The sequence below is a fragment of the Grammomys surdaster genome, unplaced genomic scaffold (assembly GCF_004785775.1).
Source record: "Grammomys surdaster isolate TR1022 unplaced genomic scaffold, NIH_TR_1.0 125852, whole genome shotgun sequence".
Taxonomy (NCBI): domain Eukaryota; kingdom Metazoa; phylum Chordata; class Mammalia; order Rodentia; family Muridae; genus Grammomys; species Grammomys surdaster.
In genome coordinates this window covers 2,703,438-2,724,780 of record NW_021620678.1, presented here as the reverse complement: position 1 = coordinate 2,724,780, position 21,343 = coordinate 2,703,438, and the positions used below count along the sequence as shown (strand labels likewise).

The 21,343-nt window shown below is 46.2% G+C and overlaps 1 protein-coding gene across 1 annotated transcript; it reads right to left on the bottom strand.

Annotated features, from left to right (window-relative positions):
* Nucleotides 1–11,598: 11,598 nt before the first annotated feature.
* On the bottom strand, nt 11,599–20,809 carry Rbx1 (ring-box 1). Its single transcript, XM_028789998.1, has 5 exons — nt 20,686–20,809; nt 18,842–18,920; nt 16,216–16,286; nt 13,922–14,007; nt 11,599–12,719 (listed from the first exon to the last, which is right to left on the bottom strand). The coding sequence occupies exons 1-5, from the start codon at nt 20,761–20,763 to the stop codon at nt 12,707–12,709; spliced, it is 327 nt and encodes a 108-aa protein (XP_028645831.1). The 5' UTR covers nt 20,764–20,809; the 3' UTR covers nt 11,599–12,706.
* Between the last annotated feature and the right edge of the window lie 534 nt (nt 20,810–21,343).

Sequence of the window (21,343 nt, the reverse complement as noted above, 5' to 3'; positions counted from 1 at the left end):
TTCTTCTTCTTCTTCTTCTTCTTCTTCTTCTTCTTCTTCTTCTTCTTTCCTCCTCTTCCTCCTCCTCCTCCTCCTCCTCCTCCTCCTCCTCCTCCTCTTCCTTCTTCTTTTTGGTTTTTGAGACAGGGTTTCTCTGTGTAGCTCTGGCTGTCCAGGAATTCAGTCTGTAGACCACGCTGAGCTCAAACTCAGAGATCTGCCTGCCTCTGAGGGCTTAAATTAAAGGTGTATGTCACCATCACGATGTTTGCTCCCCCCCCCGGCCCCCCCACCCCCCCCCACCCCAAGACAAAGTCTTCCAATGTAGTCCAGGCTGGCCTTGTAGCACGGCAGTCTCCCAAGAGCCAGGCTTGTGTATAAGGGTCACCATCTAGTTCTTACTGAGTTTTTGTACTATAAAGTCAAAGTGAGATCTGTCAGGGGTACAATGTAATTAATTATATAGTTCAAAAAAAAAAAAAAAAAAAACTGGGGCAGTGGGATCAGGAGTTTGAGGGTTCCAGAAATTCAAGATGGTCGCTGGAAGACAAAGGAGAAGGACATTCAGGAGTTTAATTAACATATGAAAGGTGAAGCCAGTGGAAAGAGTGTCAGCCCTAGCTTTTTTCAGGCTAGGGGTTTGCTCAAGAACATTTGCTCTCTTTGCAAACCCAAGGGACCTGAGCTCCATCCCCTGAAGTCATGGACCCAGCTTCCTGCAGACCAGCCTCTCACTTCCTCAGCTCTGCTGTGACCTGTGACGTGGACGCCCTGTACATCACTCACACACACAGATACACAAACAAGACAGTAATACAATTAAACTGTCTTTAAAGAACAAATGAACACGAACAAATGAATGAAAACACACACACACACACACACACACTCACACACCCCCTCACACACACACCCTAACCCTAACCCTAAGCCCTCCATAGGGGAGGGAGAGGCTGGAAGGATGCTCAGTGGTTTAAAAACACTGACTGCTCTTCCAAAGGTTCTGAGTTCAATTCCCAGCATCCACGTGGTGGGTCACAATCATTTGTGATGGTTTCAGATGCCCTCTTCTGGTGTGCCTGAAGACAGCAACAGTGTACTCACACACTAAATAAATCTTAAGAAGAAAGAGAAGGAAGAGGAGGAGGAAAAGGTGAAGGAGGAGAAAGAAGCAGCAGCACACAGAGAAATAAATAAAAGAGGCAAAAAGGAGAGAGAAAGAGAGTTAGAAACACACATACAACACACACACACTGATACTTTAGAGTTCAGAATAACATGTTGAAAGGGGATGACAGGCTGGGCATGGTGACTCTGGCTTGTAAGGCCAGCCAAGGAGTAAGATCTTGTTTCAAAACAAAAACAAACAAACAAAAACAAACACTGGAAAAAAAAAACAAATCCAACCCTCCTCCCAGGGATGACTTTGGTTAAGAATGCTTTTTGAACCCGGGTGGTGGTGGCACACGCCTTTAATCCCAGCACTTGGGAGGCAGAGGCAGGCGGATTTCTGAGTTCAAGGCCAGCCTGGTCTACAGAGTGAGTTCCAGGACAACCAGGACTACACAGAGAAACCCTGTCTCGAAAAACAAAAACAAACAAAAAAAAAAAAGAAGAATGCTTTTTGTGCAGGACCTGAGTTCAAATTCCAGTACCTACATGGAGTGGCTCATAACAACCTATACACAGCCCTCTGGAGGCCCAGACCTCATGTTCATACCACACACACACACACACGCATATATAATGAAAAATAAAAGGGCACTAATTGGACTCGTTGGGATACGTGCGTGTGTGTGTGTGTGTGTGTGTGTGTGTGTGTGTGTATGACATGAAGGTGGGAGGGGTAGGTACATCTTTGGAGGTGTGGAGGTGTCTGGGGAGAATGGGAGGAAGGAGTGAAGGGTGGGTATGATCAGGATACATTGTGTAGAAGTATGAAATTATCAAAGAATAAATAGAATGTATTCTAAAAATAAAAACAACACAACATGCAAAGGCAAGAATGTGATCCAGGCAGAAAGGCAGAAACCAGGGAAGTCATCACACCAAGAGCCAGTGAGAAGGACGATGGCTGAGGAAATAGAGGCTGTGCGCAGCCTTCTAACCTCAAGCCTTTGCTCCACAGAGTTCCCACTGAAGGGGTGAAAGGAACTGAGGAGAGCCAAGCCAGCAGATAAGAAACCAGGGATTTGGGCTTTGTTAATGAAAGGCTTTGGTTAGCCAGAACATGGTGGTAGGAGCATGAGGTATACCTGGAAGATTGAGAGACAAGGGCAGATGAAGGGATGATCAGAGTCTACAGGGCTGGGCAGGTAAGTGTTGAATGTAATCTGTAAAATGTAGGTTTGGGGCGGTGTGGAGTGGGGTGAGCTTCGGTTCCCTTGGAGTACCAGGAACGCTTTTCTGCATGGACAGCCAGAGATGGTTCATGGTCCTATGCTTAAAATATTTCACCTGCAGAACCGCAGGGCTCTGACCATACATGGCGGACATCTGCAGGTAGGTGCTGAAACTCTCCAATCTGCCAGTCTCCAAATAGTTCCACCATCCCTCTGTCACTTAGGACAAACACTAAGAATTCACCCTTGGCTTTCTCCCCCTTGCTGCAGCTGAGTTCTTGGAGGCAGAGGCTCAGGTGCATTCAAGATTCAGCCTCAGCCTGGTGTAGTGGTACACACCTTTAACTTCAGCAGTTGGGAGGCAGAGGCAGCTGGATCTCTGTGAGTTCAAGGCCAGCCTGGTCTACAAAGCAAGTCCAGGACAGCCTCACCTGTAACCCACTCCCATGGTTGAGGAAGGGAGGCATTGGGGCTGGAAGTATAATGACCATCAATACTGCTCTCCAAGAGGTACCAAAGACTGCCCTCATCCACAACTGTCTAGCTCTTGGCAAAGATTCCAAAGCCACAGACAAGCACCTATCCTTATCCTTGTGTGCTTGCATCCAGCTATGTTGTAGTCAAGTTCATGGGGGTGGGGGGTGGGGGATATTGTGCTGAACACCAAATCAACCTGATGAAGGCACAGGAAGAACCAGAGTAACGAGCAGGCCTCTGTGCCACCGACTGAGGAGGGAGCCATGGAAAGTGGGTGGCTGCAGCTGTGTAGTTAGGGACTCTGGTAAAGAATCTCAGGCCAAGGATGCCATCGAAGAGTACTTCAAGTGAAAGAAAAGAAAAACTTGGCTCATTTAAAAACTCACCAAGAAACCTCTATTTTCTTTACCATTTTGAACCAACCCCATGCCATGTGCCAGATGTCTTGTGCAATCACTGCCTACCCAGAGCCCAACACAGCTCACAGGGTTCACTGAAGCCTTATCTGTGTCACTTCCATCCCCAACATCTGACCTGGGTCTGAAAGGCCACACCTGCCTTCAAAGCTCTGGTCTAATGTCATTGTCTCCAAGAGCAGGCCTGTTCAGAAGGTCCTGCCTAACTCAGTCCTGCTTCCCCTGCTCTCCTCTGCCTCCCTCTGCTCACCCTGCTCTCCTCCACTCTCCCTGCTCCTCTCTGCTGTCCTCTGCTTCCCCCCTGCTCCCCTCTGCTTCCTCCTGTTCCCCTCTGTCTCTCCTACTCCCTTTTACTCTGCCTGCTCCTCCCTGCTCCCCTCTGCTTAGTTTTTTTTTTTTTTTTTTACCCACTGACTTGATGCTACTCTTCCTTCTTCCGGAGCTGGTCCCATAGTGGACTAGGCAAAGCACTGCCTTCACACAGATTGAGTCCCGCCCTTCAAACTGCTCCCAGCTCTTACGAGGGAGCTTCATAAATGGTTGTTGAATAAACAGATCTGCTTCGGGCTTGTTTTATTTATGTTTTCTTCCCTGATGGGTCTCAAGAGCTCATTCTGAAAGTCAAAAGCTGAATTTATGTCTTCCTACTCCAGCAATTCCAGCTCTCCCCGTGGCAATTCATCTTCTGTGTTCAGGTGGGGAGTTGGGAGTAGAGAGGCAGGCGTGCCAGTAAACTTGTTGTGGATGCTACTGGCGAGGCAGGCAGCATGTGTTTCTCTGCACTGGGCTGGATGCTTGTCTGCCTGCCTGCCTTCCTTCCTTCACACCTTCCTCTTTTCTTTTTTGACTTTTTGAGTCATCATTACCAGCCTCGGTTATTTATTTATTTATTTATTTTCAAAACAGGATCTCTCAATTATGTAGCTCAGGGTGTCCTGGGACTCACTATGTAGACCAGGCTGGCCTTTAATTCATTTAGCCCTACCTCAACGTCTGAGGGCTGGGAGTAAAGGCCTGGGCTAATATGCCTAGCTGACATTATTTTCTGCTTTTCATGCCATTAGCCATTACTGGATAAAAAGAATAAATAAATAAATAAATAAATAAATAGGTAAATAGGTGGGGGAATGCAGCTCAGTTGGTAGAGTACTTGTCTGCCACAGACGAAGCCCAGCACGTGGTTCCCACACGTAATCCCAGTGTTTGGAAGCTAGAAGCACGAAGCTCAGGAGTTCAAGGTCACCCTGGACTACAAAGTAACTTAAAGCTAGCCTGAGCTACATGAGACCCTGGCTCAAACAAAACAAGTTCTCTCTTGACTCCGACAGGAAGAAGGAAGCAGGGTTGGACACCTATATCCTTTTTGAATGAAAATGGAGACGTGACCAGTTCAAGCTATGATTGTGGCTAAGGGTTTTACTGTAGATGGGAGGGAGAGGGCAGCCAGAGGCATTGGGAAAAGTCCAGACTACACTGGGCCACGAGAGCAGAGAGATGGGAGGAGAATGAGAGAGAAGAAGAGGAGAGGGAGCGGTGTGGTGGTTTAAGTATGCATGGCCGGTGGGCAGTGGCACTGTTAGGAGGTGTGGCCTTGTTGGAGGAGGTGTGTAGGCGGACTCTAAGGGTTCCAACGCTCAAACTCCGCCCAGTGCATACGGTAGTCTCTCCTAGCTGCCTGTAGGCAGAGAGTCCCCTCCTGGCTGTTTATGGATCAAGACGTGGAACTCTTTCATCTCCAGTACCACGTCTGAGTCTGATTACACACTGCCATGTTTCCCGCCATGATGATAATGGACTGAGCCTCTGAAACTGTCAGCCAGCCCTAATTAAATGGTTTTCTTTATAAGAGATGCCCGGATCATGTGTCTCTTCACAGCAGTAAAACCTTAACTAAGACAGGAGGCAAGAAGACCAAGAGAGGAGTGGACCAAGAGGCCAAGATAGCACACAGGAACCAAGAAAGCACGTGGCCAAACGGCCTACATAAGGAATCAGAAACTAGGGGGCATGGAAGCCCTTGGTTTCTTAGGGATCTGACCTCCCTCCCTCTCTTTCTGTCTCTCTCTCTCTTTCTCTGTTTCTTTTTCCTTTCTCCCTCCTCTTCTTCTTCCTCTCTCTCTTCCTCTTTTTTTTTTTTTTTAATTTTTTTGTTATTTGTTTTTTTGAGACAAGGTATCTCTGTGTAGTCCTGGCTGTCTTGGAACTCACTCTGTAGACCAGGCTGACCTTGAAATCAGAGAACTGCCTGCCTCTGCCTCTTGAGTGCTGGGATTAAAGGTATATGTACCATCATTGCCCAGTGAGACCTGACACCTTACCTTGGTGGGTTTTGGAAACCAGGAGCTGGATGCATATTACCGTTTATTTGGTTGAACACTATAGTCAGTGGGAGAGGCCTTACCTGAATTTGAGCTCTAAGGAGAATAATAGTCAAGAAAAGAAAACATCTGGCTGTCTCAAAACCAAAACCAAAATAAATAAATAAATGCAATTTCTGAAGAAGTGAGATGGGATCAAGTAAAAAGGGTTTCCAGAGATGAGGAGCAGGGGCCATACCGGACCTATCACTAGAGAACCCCGGAAGGTCTCTCAGGAGGGCATGTTATATTAGGCGCAGCCTCCGGGGCTATGTTTTTTTTCTTTCTTTCTTCCTTCTTTCCTCCCTTCCTCCTCCCTCCCTTCCTTCCTTCCTTCCTTCCTTCCTTCCTTCCTTCCTTCCTTCCTTCCTTCTTCTTTTTTTTTTTTTTTTGGTTTTTCGAGACAGGGTTTCTCTGTGTAGCCCTGGCTGTCCTGGAACTCACTCTGTAGATCAGGCTGGCCTCAAACTCAGAAATCCACCTGCCTCTGCCTCCCAAGTGCTGGGACTAAAGGGGTGCACCACCACTGCCCCGCAAGAACACCCTTGAGACAGCAAAAACAAAAACAAACAAACAAACAAACAAACAAACAAACAAGGCCAGGGTAGTGGCTGCTTCCAAGTCTTCTCGTCTTCTTGGAAGTCCTAACAGGTGGCGATCGCCACGCCCCATCCCTTCTAAGTGACTTCATCAGGCAGGGCTTTCATTGGGGCTTGGTGATGGTATGAAGAGAGATATGATTGGCTGAGGATTTAGGGCTTGGGATTGGCTTGGACACCACTTACATAAGCTTATGCGCTGTGCAACAAACTCAGAGCTGAACCCCGTTGCTGGTCTCCGGAGTCTGATTCCCAGGGTTGCTCACATGACTCCACGGCCTCTCACCACCACTACCCCATCTTTGGTCCTGTCCCCACACACAGGTACTCCTTTCTTGCCTCTTTTTTTGCTCTTCCAATAACACCCTCTTGATCAAGTGTAAAGTTCGCGTTGTCCAGACACTTCAGGTGGAGTGATGGATGTATTCTCTGTGACCTGGAACTAGGGATGGAGACCTGTGTTCCATCCCTCAGACCAGATATGGAGGCAGAAGAGAACTCAGTTCTCTATGTTGTCGTCGTCTGACATCTGCATGTATACCACATGACATTTGCACAAGGACACACACACATACAGGCATATACAAAGTGCATATGTGTAATTTTTAAAATAAAATAAAAAACAAAGTAGATCTGGAGGCAGAGGAGGGCTGATCTCTATGAGTTCAAGGCCAGCCTGGCTTATGTAGTGAGTTCCAGGACAGCTAGGGCTACACAGAGAAACAAAATGAAAAAATAGAAAGCAGGGCATGACAGCATGTGCCTTTATTTTATTTTTAAAGATTTAGCTTTAATTATGTGTATGTGTGCGTGGATGCAGGCAGTTGAAGATGAAAGCCACCTGATGTAGGAGCTGGGAATTTAATCCACATTCTGTGGAAGAGCACTCTGTATCTTTAACATGGAGCCATCTCTTAGCTCTGGTACATACCTTTAACCCCTGCAGAAGCAGGCAGACATCTGTGAGATGGAGGCCAATCTGATCTACATAGTCAGATCCAGTCTCAAAACCAACAACTTTAGATTCTTTTATTAATAATATAAACTGTATGGATGAGACTATGAATTCTATTCTTAGCAGTAATGGAACAGAAAAGACCAGCTCAGATTTTATTTATTTTCATATGTATGTTTGTTTTATTTACTTATTTATTTTCGTGAGTGTGAGATGTTTACTTGTTTGTTTGTGATTTATTTGTGTGAGGGTGAGAAACAAGAGAGAGCGGCCTCAACAAGGTGAGGAGGTGTGAACTGACTCCTCAAAGTTGTCCTCTGACCTCCACATTCAGGCCGTGGCTCCTAAGCCCCGGCGCTCACACGCACAATAATAAAAATACAATAACATTTTAATGAGTCTTGAAAAAAAAGGAAAGAAAGGGAGGGAGAGAAAGAAAGAAACAAAGGAAGGAAGGAAGGGAGGGAGAGAAGAAGGGAGGGAGGGAGAGAAGAAGGGAGGGAGGGAGGGAGGGAGGGAAGGAAGGAAGGAAGGAAGGAAGGAAGGAAGGAAGGAAGGAAGGAAGGAAGGAGGGAGGGAGGGAAGGAAGGAAGGAAGGAGGGAAGGAAAGGGATCTCCTGCCGGAAACTTAAGTGTTCCCTGGAACTGGGGTTGCAGGCAGGTTATGAGCCACACTGCGCATGTGCTAGGAATCAAACCTAGGTTTTGGCAAGAACAACCATTGCTTTTGTTGTTATTGTTGTTTTTCCCAAGACAGGGTTTCTGTGTAGCCCTGACTATCCTAGAACTTGATCTGCAGACCAGACTAGCCTCTGCCTCCGGAGCGCTGGGATTAAAGGCATGCGCCACCGCAGTCCGGTGCAGCCACTGCTTTTACCGGTTTAGGCAACTCCATCCAGTGGTATCCTCTCTCATCTTTTATGTTTTTTAGAGACTGGTCTCATCTAGGTTAATTTAGTCTCAAATTTGTTCTGACTCCTCCTCAGCTCACTCTTTACCCCCTGAAGCGGCATCATCTACAATCTAGAGTAGATTTTCGTTCGGCTGTAGCCAGACAGTCCCTTTCAGTTTCCTTAGGGCAGAAGCTACAGAGCGAAGCAGCGAGGACCATGGCCGACTGCTGTTGTTTTCAGCTTGTTCTATCTCTGCTTTGTTTTTTAGAGCTCCGGTTCTTAATATAGGGAAGGTCAGAGTTGAGTGTCCAAGTCAACAATAATAAGGCGCTTCGTTAAACTAGGGGTTGGAGGATTGGCCAAGCTCTTGTTTAATAAGGAGGCCTGACCTTTGTGTAGCTTGTAACTGTTTGCAGAGGGCTTTACGGCAGCCATCCCCTGAGACTCGCTCTAGCTACCACAGCTGGTGAAAATGGGCAATCCTGGAAGTAGATAAACCTCGGTCTAAAGTCCAGACCTACCATGGAGGATTGTGTGACCGTAGGTAGGTCACTTGACCTCAGTCCTTCATTGATACTTAGGGGTTATTTTTATAATTAAAAATTGTTGCCGGGCAGTGGTGGAGCACGCCCTTAATCCCAGGGATTGGGAGGCAGAGGCAGGCGGATTTCTGAGTTCGAGGCCAGCCTGGTCTACAGAGTGAGTTCCAGGACAGCCAGGGCTACACAGAGAAACCCTGTCTTGAAAAACAAAACAAAAATTGTTTTAGTTTTTCTAAATTGTGGTTTTATTGAGGGGAAGCACTGTGCACACGTGTGAAGGTCAAAGGACAACTAGCAGATCCCCACTAACATCCAGCTCAGGTTGTCTAGCTTGGTGCTGGCAGGTGCCCTTAAGATCAGCCATCTTGCAGTCCTGATTTTTTTCTTTTTTTCTTTCCTTTTTTCTTTCTTTCATTTTTTTAAAGACAAGTGTCATGTAGCATAATTCTCATCAAATTTTTTGCAAATGAAATCTTCACCTTCCGGTCCTCCTGCTGGGGTTATAATCAACTCATCTTTTTGGTTTTGTTCAGAGTTGAATGTTGCCCATTGTCATCATCATTATTGTTGTTATTATTTTATGTTTGGCTTACAGTATTTATGTGCATCACATGTGTCCATGGAAACCAACAGAGGGCTTCAGACAGATCCCCTGGAACTGGAGACAGATATGATTGTGAGCCATTGTGTGGGTGCTGGCCATCTAACCTGTGTCCTCTGAATGTATTTGGACTTTTAACTACCCAGCTATCTCTTCAGACCCTGTTATTTTTGTTCATTAATCTGTAGTTTTGAGACAGAGTTATCAAGTAGACCAGGTTGGTCTCGGCTTCACAGAGATCCACCTGCCTCTGCCTTCAGAATGTTGAGAGACTGAACTGCTGCCTATGGTGATACAGGGTACATGAACCCAACGGATGGAGGGGGAGGAGAGAGGGTAACAAATTCAAGGCCTACCTCGACAAGCTCAAGGGGAAGCTGGATAGCCTGAGACTCTGTCTCAGCATAAAAGGTGAAAATTGAAAGGGTTGGTGGGTTTACTGGGAATATAAACTCAGTGGCACAATGCCTGCCTAGCCTACATGTAGTTTAGAGTCACCAAAGGGCAGGAGCCAGCTGTGTGGGACAATGCCTATAATTCCAGCATTTGAGAGATGGAGGGGCCCATGTGATCCAGGGCACTGCTGTGGCTACACAGAAAGACCAGGTCTCCCAGGCCAAGTGAGGAAATGAGCAGGAACATCTGGCCAAAGGCAGACGCAGAAGTCTCTAGGCACCACTGTCAGGTGGCAGGGAAGGCTGGGTACCTTGAGATCAAGTTCAGACCCAGGCCTTCTGGATCTCTACAGAGTCAGTAGATTCAGCTGTTCACTTATTCATCTTCTTAGCAAGTTGCTCTAGCAGACTATGACCTGTGGCCAGGGGCTTGAATTTAGTTCTAGGTCTCCATGGTTGAACAAATTAGCAGTCTGTAGATGTTCAGACACACCAGAAGAGGTCACTGGATCCCATTACAGATGGTTGTGAGCCACCATATGGTTGCTGGGAATTGAACGCGGGATCTCTCTGGAAGAGCTGTCAGTGCTCTTAACCACTGAGCCACCTCTCCAGCCCCCAATTTTTTTAAAGACAGAGTCACATGTAGCTCAGTCTTAACTTAGTATGTAGCAAAAAATGACCTCTAACTTCTGATCTTCCTGCTTCTTAATCCCAAGGGCTGGGACTTAAACAAAATTAAATTGTAATGTTTGGTCATCTCTCCATCCCAGTTGTTTTGAGACAGGAGCATGTTCCAAACATGCCTGTCACTTGGGGGAATAGCAACCAACATGCTTACCCAGGAAATTATTTATGCAGCTTGGATGCCAACTGGAAAGGTACTGAACAGATCTATGGTGAAGGCAGCAGTCCTTATTCATTACTAGAGGTTTGCACAACTCCTAGTCTCCATTATCCCTTTTAAAATTCTAAAAGTAAAAAATAAAATATATCTGTGTGAGTTTGAGGTTAGCAACATTGTAAGTTCCAGGCCAGCCTAGGCTACATAGTGAGACTGATAAAAAACAAGTAACAAAACCCCCAAATAGCCAAACAATAAGATCCTAAAAACTGAGAGCCCAAACACTTAGTTATCTTTGTTGGGAGAATTCTTTCCTGGGGAGATACAAACATCTACCCCAACACTCTCAAGGTCCTAACCACAGATCAAAAGGCAATCCACCCAGATTCAGTCTGGGAAACTACTGGTGAGCTCATGACCAGTGGTTACTTACAGAATATGAAGCATCCAGACTGGAAGTTATCCACCCAGCAAGGATGCCTGCTTCCAGCTTTCAGTTAGGCATCCTGTATAGAAGCTTCAGAGATGCAGAGGCCACAAAAAATTAGTGAATTGTATAGGAATGGCTGGCAGGCACGGCTGGCATCTCATTGGCCCTTTCCTACCCACTTTTCTTTTTTTTTGGTTTTTCGAGACAGGGTTTCTCTGTGTAGCCCTGGCTGTCCTGGAACTCACTCTGTAGACCAGGCTGGCCTCGAACTCAGAAATCCACCTGTTTCTGCCTCCCAAGTGCTGGGATTAAAGGTGTGGGCCACCACCGCCTGGCATATCCTACCCACTTTTCTGAGGGAATGTAAACAGGCATCTTGCAGGTAGGCACTAGTGACCTGAGGGAAATGGTGGCCACTTTGCCCAGAGGACAGAATTCTACAGTAAAGACACAAGTCTATCAAACTGAGGAAGCGGAAGCTGCAGAGACGGCGGTCAGTAAAGTATCCTTTCCAAATTGTAGTTGCGTCTTCAGTACCCATGTAGTCAGGTGTAGTGATGGGAGGCAGAAGCAGGAGGATCCCAGGCAGTCTAACCAACTGGTGAGCGCCATATTCAGTGAATGGATAACATGGAGACTGACGTCAAGAGCCAGCAGCAACTTCCATATGCACACTTATCCAAAGCATCCACACTACCACCCATACAAAGAACAAAAGTATTTTCTAAAGGGCAGAAACAAAATCTTGAAGATGACATAAAGAAGCCATTAACATAAATATCTTTATTAAAATTAACTTTGAAAACAAGAATAATGACAGCATTATTTCACATTTTTTTTCAACCTTTTTCTGACAACAGAAGACAGTTGTAGTCTCAGACGGGCTTTATCTGGCCATTGCTTTCACCTGGAGTGGCAGCGGAAAAAGGAAAACCCCCCTGAAGGAATTCAGAACCTTTGTAGGATCGTTAACTACATGAGAACCACAGCAGCAGAAAGGGTATCTCAGTAGACTACAGCCACAGACAGAATCAGCACAAGGATGGCCGCTCCTTCCCTGGCCAGCAGGTTTAAAGGAAACTTGAGCTCTTGTTAATTCAATTTCAACTTTTTTTTTTTTTAAATTTATGCCAGCAAATTGAACTCAAGGCCTTACAGATGAGCTACAGCGCCCCCTAGACTCCAAACTACAATTTGTTTTAGAAACAAGGTCTCCTGGATTCGAAGGATCCTTCTACCTAATTCCCAGGTACCAAACTGTCCATCATCAGTTTTCAAGTAGACTTTAAGATCACTATGTTGCCAGTCAAGATTACAGAGTATGTTTTTTTGTCAAATTTTGTTCTAGAGATGCCAGGTCACTCACAATCAGCACTCCCCTGTAGTGTTTAGAACTTACAAAGCCTTTCTGTGTCCACTTATGCCACTCCCTCAGATGAAAGCCCAGAGCAGACCTGGCTGCTCCACGGCTGCCATGTCCTTCCTCATTCCTGACTGGTGCTACCTCAGAAGGAAGACAGAGCCTGAGGTGTTTCCAGGTGCCAGTGATCTGCACTTCCAGGCTTTAACAGGTTCCTTGTGACCCTGTGAAGATGAACCCACAGGACAAGTGTGTTCTCCTCAACAACAGTGAACTTTGTGAGGCTGGCTTCCTGGCTCTGAAGAGGCTCCTTCTCAGATCACTCTTTCCACATACACGAAACGGCAATCACCTCCAACTTAAAGGCTTTATTTGACACAAAATACAATATGGCTGCGGGAACACCGAACTCCAAAGATAAAGGAAAGAAAAAGAACCATGGTTCTATCTAATTTATAATTAACAGGAAGTCACTAAACGAGTAACAAATGGGTACACTTTACGGGAGAGTCTTTCTTAATGCCCATACCTGAAAGACAAAACAATTCACCTCATTAGAATACTGGAGAGTAAAACCATACAACCTGTTAAACACACATTTTTTGATTTTTAGACAGGGTTTCTCTGTGTATCTCCAGCTATCCTGGAACTCACTCTGTATACCAGACTGACCTCAAACTCAGTTTTAAGATAAAAGGCATACATTACTGAGCTTTGCTTAATAATAAAAATGTAACTGATTAGTTGTGAATTTGATACCACCATCAGCTGAGCTAAGCCAAAGGGATTTGTCACTTGAGGCACCAGGCTTGGAAGGCTAAAGCAGGAGTGTTGTAATCATTTTTTTTTTTCTTTTTGGTTTTTTCGAGACAGGGTTTCTCTGTGTAGCCCTGGCTGTCCTGGAACTCACTCTGTAGACCAGGCTGGCCTCGAACTCAGAAATCCGCCTGCCTCTGCCTCCCAAGTGCTGGGATTAAAGGCGTGCGCCGCCACCACCACCTGGCCCAGCATCAATTTTTATCTTAAGAGAAAAAACAAACAAACAAACAAACAAACAAACAAACAAACAGTTTTGGTGGTACATCCATGACCGCTGCTCTGGGAAGGCAGAGGCAGGAGGAATCCCAAAGTCCTAGGGCAGTCGTCCCTACACCAAGATACCCCAAACACCATGAGACCATCACTCCACACCCAAAGAGAGTAACAGATGGACAGTGAGATGTGCACCATGGACCTTATCAGGGCTGGGTTATGGACATTCACTGATTTATTTTGGTGGTTCTAAGACTGAATCCAGGTCTTTACACAGGCCAGCCAAGTATTCTATCACTGAGCTTCATACTCCAGCCTGGGAAATACGCAACCAATCATTTCTGACTCCCCTATCTTCCACTTTGCTAGACTGAGCAGGTGGAAAAAAACTCAGCCTGTGAAATGCTAGCTAAATCCTGTTTATCTTTTCAAAGCCTGGCTTAAAAATAAAGTATGGTGGCGAATACCTTTAGTCACATTATTCAGGAGGCAGAAGCAGGCAGTTCTGTTGAGGCAAGTCTAGTCTACAGAGCAAGTTCCAAGTCAGCCAGGGTTAGATAGACTTTTTCTCAAAAAAAGGGGGAGAGGGCGCGTGGAGGTGACGTCCCACCACTCCAGCTGCTTTCAGCTTGAGGCCAGTAGAATGACAGTAACTAGAAAACCCAGACTTAGAACCCCAAGCAGAGAAGAAACACCTACTTTTGGAATTCCCACTCTCTGTTGTCTAGCGGACACACCTGCCTCGTTTTGAGCCATCGAGAGATGCAGTGGAAATGAAAAGCATGCTGAAAGAGAAGAGAGTTACATGTCACTGCAGCCACCTACTGCCAACACCAATCACAGACTGTGCAGTGGGGTACGTGACAACAGCTTAGAGAGCAGCCTTGGGTGAGAGAGAGGGCAGCATGCCACATGACATCTTGGAACCCTTCTTATGGAAATACAAGGGTATTTCCAATAGGAACACGTGACATGCCTTTATTGCTAAGAACTGACTCAGGGAGCAGAGGACTATATTCTGACAGTGAGGTCCTGCCTCTTTAAGGGAATGTGCATCCTGGTGCTAACAGGATGCTTCTACTTCCCTGAGAAAGGAGGCCCTGAAATGTGAGAAAAGACAGCTATCTTTTCTCAACAACTTTTAGAAGATTCTATCCCTTCAGACTCGAGACCCTGTTTTTTAAAAAACAAGGCAACAGACCCCTCTGGATTTCCAAAAGGCAGAAGATGAGAGACTTCCTACCATGTCTAGGTACTGGGGACAGCTCATGCAAAGACAGGAAAGGCACCTGTCTTTGGCTCTCATCTCCCTGCCAAGCATCCTACAGAACCTGGGGATAACCTCAGAGGAACACATGTTCAAGGGCAAGGTGCCTGAGAATGAGGTTTTGGTGCAGGTGGACCCCATCTTCCTTTTAATTTAAAATGTAAAAAAGAGTGTATTTAGCAGACTGTACAATTTTACCACAGGAACATTTACAGTACCCAAGTTTATAGATGTCGACAACTATTACCTCATGCAAGCCCACTGCAGCCCTGGCAGGCAGGCAAGACAGATATTACTATCTGTACTTTACAGACAGGAAATGGAACCCCGGACAAATGACTTGTCTAATTCACAGAGCTAGTTCATACAAGACTCAAAATTAGCACCCTAGCCTAGTATAAAGGCTTCTGCCACAGCATCCCCAGGCTCTCCTCTATGGAAAGCTATTGGAATAAATTCATCTTCATGTATACTTTTCATTAAAAAAAATTTTTTTTTTTTGAGACAGTGTTTCTTTGCGTAGCTCTGTGACCTGGAACTTGCTCTGTAGACCAGGTTGGCCTTGAACTTGGGAATCCACCCATTTCTGCCTTCAGAAAGCTGGGATTAAGCTCCATACCTGGTTCAAAAATTCTTAAATTTAGATAAAAAGCCAGGAGTATTGACACATGCCTTTAATCCTAGGACCTGGAGGCAGATAAAGGCAGATCTCTGTAAGTTCCAGGCCAGGTAGAACTACAAAGTTAGTGTCTAAACAAATAATTTTTTTGTTTTGTTTTTCGAGACAGGGTTTCTCTGTATAGCCCTGGCTGTCCTGGAACTCACTCTGTAGACCAGGCTGGCCTTGAACTCAGAAATCCACCTGCCTCTGCTTCCCAAGTGCTGGGATCAAAGGCGTGTGCCACCACTGCCCGACACAAGTAAAAATTTTAAGTTACATTTATTTGTGTTTTTTGTGGGCACAAGTATGCAGGGCACTCGCAGGGCACTTGTGGCGATCAGAGGACGCCCTATGACACCCTGTCTCTCTATAGTGGGGCTTCCAGAGATTGAGCTCTGGTTGCCAGGATTGACACTAAGCACCTTCGCCCAATGAAGCACTTCAGCAGGGTCATCCCTTCCCCTTCATACAGAAGAATGTCACCTTTAGTCTCAAAACAGTGAGGGCAAAGCACCCAGGGTATCTGCAATATCTCCATCACTGTTTAACACCATCCTTTGGCTAATGTGGGCTGTGAAGTGGTCAAAGGGTCTGATGGAGAAGAAAGAGTGGCAGGAGAGAGCCACAAGGCCACAAGGAAAGCACTGGGCACTAGGAGAGGCCATGGAACTTGAATCACAGGTGTTGAGAGACACTTGCTATGCTTCTATGGCTTCTGGGAACTGGATGTGGGTTCTTTGGAAGAGCAGTGTATGCCCGTAACTGCTGACCCCTCATTGAGTTTTCTTGAAGACAACTCCTGAAGGTGGCTCAATACTGAAGACCTTGCTTAGGAAGGGTCCACTTAGCAATGAAGACAAATTAAAATTAGTCTTTCTTGTAAGGACTACTGTTTATCCAGTTAAAGGTAACTACCACGAGGACTTAAATCTGCTTTTACTGTCTGTATACGTCCTCTTGGGAGAAAGGAGGGCTCCTCATTCTCCCCTAATAATTCTCAACATGGCAAAGCAGGAAAAGAGCAATGCATGCACAAGCCACTCATAGATAAAGACGGTTCCTTACGTTACAGACTCCCCATGCAACCGTACACTCTTCGGAAGTAGCTGATGCCTGGTTGGCCTGACATTCGATGCCTGTGGGAACAAGGGTAAGAACATCACTGACCTGGGGGCAGAGGCTTCCAACCTCGCCAGCCACATCCTCAAGTGGTTAACTGGTCATTAGCTGTTTCAAGTGGATGGGAAAAGATGGAGACGGTTGTGTGGTAGGTCAAACCTACAATCTCAGCATTTAGGAGGCAGAGGCAGGATAATCTCTGTGTCTGAGGCTAGCTAGGGCTACTCACATGCTCTCCCTAGTAATTTTCAATTTTCATGATGTGCAGAACAGGAAAATTGGCAATGAATTTACAAAGTGTTATTGAAATTGGCAACCAAATAAAAGTCCCTTCTGAAAAACAAGTTTTGGAAAGACTTCCAGGTGAGTCTGAACTGTTACAGTGAGACTTTGTCTCAAACAAAACCAAGAAAATGACCACTCCCAAACTCAAGTACCCAAGTCAAGATTCACACAGTGCCACATGCTTGTTACCTAGAACTTCAGAGGCAGGGGCAGAAGGAACCATCTCACCAGCATGATTGCTTTGTTTGTTTTGAGGCAGGGTCACACTGCCCTGAATTTGCTTTGTATCCAAGGATGACACTGCACTACTGATCCTCCTGCCTCCACCTCCCACGTACTGAGATTCCAAGTGTAAACCATTATACTCAGATCTGTCATAAGTTTTTGTTACAGAAGTTCAATGTTTTACCTCATGTGATATTTTGAACATATTATGAGGGAAGCAGAGGCAGGAGAGTCATGAATTTGCAGTCACTATGGACAGCATACAGAGTTCTAGGCCAGCCTACTTATAAGGCCATCTCAAAAAACAAACAAAAAACATCACCACCAACAAAAAAACCCAAAACAAACCACACCATATTACGACATAAAGTATGGAAAAACATACTTCTGCTTTGTTGTCCCAGGAAGTATGCTCTCTCCTACCTGGGACACACTGTGTTAAGGAAGGGGGTAAGAAGGAACCTGAGCATTGTAATGTCTTCCACTATTTTCAGATGAAAGCGCCAAGAAGTTAGATGTTCTCTGGGTACAACCTGAGAAAACCCAAGGGACAGAGACTGGTACACACACACCAGAGACTCCACTCATGTTTAAACTGCTGTGTTTCGGCGATGGCTCTCCCATCTATATTAAAAATGGTAGCTGCTGATCTGTTCTCACTATAGCACAAAAATGAAAAGGTCTAAGTTCAAAGAAACTCTGAGGCGCTGTGGACCACCAGCAAATGTCACAAGTGTTTTCTCACACAAGACCCGACTCATGCTTTCTGAGCTGCAGTGATCACAGACTGTCCCACTATTTGGCTTTTGTTATCCATCTAGCAAATACTGAGTGCAGTTTTATTATGCACCAGACAACACATTAGGGCAGTAAACGACGTGGATAAAACTGAGACCCACGATTAGACGAGATAGGGGACGCCACAGCCACGTCCCGGGAGTATCTCAGAGACCCCCTGAGAGCCTCTGGGTGCACGGGTAAATGTGGAGCGGAGGATATACACGTTTATAACAGGCATGCACACTAAGCTGTTTGAACCCGGAAATGTAAAACTTGAGAATATATAGGACTGACTGCAAATTTACTTTATAATGTATTCACTTATTTACCTAATATATATGATGTGTTGCCTATACTGGAGTGTGCCTGGTGCCCTTGGAGGTCAGAAAAGGACCCAGAATCCCTTGGGACTGAAGTGACAGACCATGGTTATAGTAAGCCTGCATGTGGCTGCTGGGAACTGAACCTGGGAAGGCAGCCAATGCTCTTACCTCCTGAACCATCTTTCCAATCTGTGACTGTAATCTTGCCCAACAAAAACTAGCTTAGATAGGAATATAGTAGTTCAAACCTTAGCCCTAGCTGGCCTATAATTTGCCACAATACTCCTGCCACTGCCTCCCAAATGCTAGGCATGTAACACCACATCTACTACCTCCTCCTCCTCCTTTTTTTTGTTTTTGTTTTTGTTTTTTGAGACAGGGTTTCTTTGTGTAGCCCTGGCTGTCCTGGAACTCACTCTGTAGACCAGGCTGGCCTCGAACTCAGAAATCCGCCTGTCTCTGCCTCCCAAGTACTGGAATTAAAGGCGTGGGCCACCATTGCCCGGCCACATCTACCTTCAAAGGTCATTGTCTTTCACTATTTTTGCCTTTGTGGCTGCCTAAGATAGAAATAAAAAACAACTCTACCTACATCTCATTCTAAATGGGATCTTGCCTGATTCACAATGAGTAATTCATTGAGAGCCAGATATGCTCCCAAGACATCATTTTAAGGGACAATTTAACTCAGAAGGCAGAATCAGGTAGATCTCTAGTTCAAGGCCAGCCTGGTCTACATAGTCAGTTCCAATACAGCTATGGCTACACAGAAAAACCCTGTCTACAAAAACAACAACAAAACAATCTACTTCACACACACCAATGGATGAGATACACAAGTGCCTAAGAGTTTTGACCCTGCTTTGTATTCACTGGTAAAAAAGACAATTGAGCATAGCGGGACGACCACCATTTCTGTAACTTTCTTAACATCTTCCCATCCACCCCAAGTTACTTACAAAGATCCATAATGTGGTTCCTGCAGATGGCACAGTTATCAACCACAATGTCCCAGGCCCAGAGGGCTACTGCATTCCACTGCAAGGAGAAGAGGGAGAAACAATGCATTTTCCTTGTAACATAAGAGGCGAATTAGGATTTCAGCTCGTGGCTTCAGTTACCAACTCCCTGGCTATAGGGCCTACCAAAGAATGTTTTTGGATTATAATATTTGTACTACATCAGAGGATAACAGCAGCCCACACGTACACTCCCTTATTCCTCGAAAGATGGAGAATATATATGAACATGGCTATCTTTAATTTTTTGTCTATAAAATAATTTAGTCAGCCAAACCAACGTGAGGATATTATAACTATTTTTAAACACTCGTTTTAGCTTTAAATAAATACAACCTTGAACTATTGTGCAGCTTTCCCAGACAGTTGTGGAAGAATTCAAAATCTGCCTAAGTATTTGCTCTCCAGGCAGTTTTGGAGTCGGAGGCAGGGACGTGAACAGACTGAACTAAGATAATAAATGGATCACTAAGTGATAATCGTAGGATAAGCTGGATAGCAAGTTACCGACCCAGTGTCAGTACACAGAATGAGGTCATCACTTAAACCTTACCAGAGCACTGCAAGCAAAGTAGAATCCACTGCAATTTTCTTTTCCTCTTACCAAATAAACTGATGTTCCAATGTTCAGATGTCCAAACTATTACTTTGTTAGTTCTAGTAAGTCGATCTAAGACTTCTTATGTTAGGCAGGAGATCCCTTTCAAGGACTACTTTGGTTTGACTTCTCAAATTCAAGTATAAGAGTTCAGTAAATTCTACATTACTTCTACTATTCTTCAATATGGCTGCGGGCTGTAACTGAGCAGCAGTGGCCATGAGATGACAAAAAAAAAAAAAAAAAGGAGGGGTTGGGGATGGAGGGTGTTCTCAGTGACACGGTCCAAAAATAATACATACAAAGAAAATCCTTTCCCCACTTCAAGATCTTCATTTTGAGCAGATTTATGTAATCTTAGGTAGAAACCAACACTTTTCTCTTAAAGTGCTAGCTAGCAAACTATGTAGGGGGAATAGCATACAAAAGGACGTTTCATATTTTTGTTTTTCTGTTCCCAGGTCATTAACAATTAGTACTCCACCTTCTTAAATGGCACAAGTTCCGGGGTTGGTTTTAAAACAAAGCCCACCAGACTTTTTAATTACCATTTTGTGTTAGAAGTGTTCACGGGATATTAGAGAACCATTGGAGTGGCAGAAGCAGTGTGACAACTAGTAGACGTCTCAGAAGAACCAAGCTTTACCCTTGACTGTGGGTTTAGAGGCAAATGGAGGCCATCATACAATCGAGGGCCCACACCAGGTCCCTCGGAGTCAATAGAGTCTAGGATCCAGGAAGGGGCGGAGCAAGAACACCGGCAGAGCTCCTCTGCGGTGTCATCGCACGTTCCCGGTTTCCTCCGCAGTGCCCCATCCTCCACCCGCCGCAGTCTCTTCACGAGTCTCCATCGCACCCACCCCACCCTGTCCTTCCCCCACCTTTCAGTCACTTCAGTGACAGCTCAAGCGCTTGGCTCCCGCATCGAAGTCAACCTAGCGTATGCCAGTAAGCAGCTCTGCGATTGGCCCCACAGCTTCCCCAGCGAAACTAATATGTCCCCAGACAGTGGGCCACCATCATGCCGATCAACCCAAGGCCCGCCCCCCGGCTTCCTTTCGTGGTACCCGGTCCCAGGAACGCCCTGAGATCAAGACCTTTCCCCCGCGCCTAGCTCTTCCTCGGGCCTGCCAGCCACATCCGCGCCTCCCTAGCTTCCTTGAGGAAGGCGCTGGCGAGACCCAACCTTTTTAACTTCAAAGCGCTTCTTGCCCGCGCCGCTGTTGGTGCCGCTGGGGGTATCCACATCCATCGCTGCCGCCATTTTGGAAACACACTGTCTGTCGCGCGACCAGTGCGCCTGCGCATAGGCTCACTTTCCACCGCCTGCCCCGCACGCCAGGCTCCTCCTCCCGAACCCCTCCCCTTATTGGCGCGCTCGGGTAGAAGGGGCGGAGGCTGCTGTCACGCCCCTTAAAGGCGCAGGCGGAGTTTCCCCGTCGCTCTCAGCTGGGGGGGAGGAGGCTGGAGTGATTAAGGCGGGGTCGGGCGGGGTCGGGCGGGGCCGAGCGAAGGGAGCCAACCGGTGGGAATGTCCGTGAGGTCTCGTTGCTGCTCACGTTCTGGGAGGCCCTGTGGCCTGAATCTTTCATCTAGGGCGGCGGCTGCTTCCTTCTTCTGCCCCAGGATTTATACCTGGTTCAGACTCACAGCGCTGACCCCGAGTCCGCGGTGCAAGGCGCATAGGCTGGTCTGTGGAAACCCGAGACTCCACACCCGCCTAAAGCTGACCGTGGCCGGTTTCGGAGCCAGGCGGTGTGTGGCAGTCTCTCGCGAGGCCTTTGGCCCGGCATTCCAAGGGCTGGATACCGTCTGCCTTATGAGTTTCAGTTTGGGAAATTATT

Bases quoted from the DNA above. Each gene is read 5' to 3' on its own strand.
- Rbx1 (XM_028789998.1), bottom strand. From the start codon at position 20,763: ATGGCGGCAGCGATGGATGTGGATACCCCCAGCGGCACCAACAGCGGC. The intron at 18,921-20,685 runs GTTGGGTCTCGC...TTCTCCTTGCAG, and splicing joins AGCGCTTTGAAGTTAAAAAG to TGGAATGCAGTAGCCCTCTG. The intron at 16,287-18,841 runs GTAAGTAACTTG...TTGTTCCCACAG, and splicing joins GAACCACATTATGGATCTTT to GCATCGAATGTCAGGCCAAC.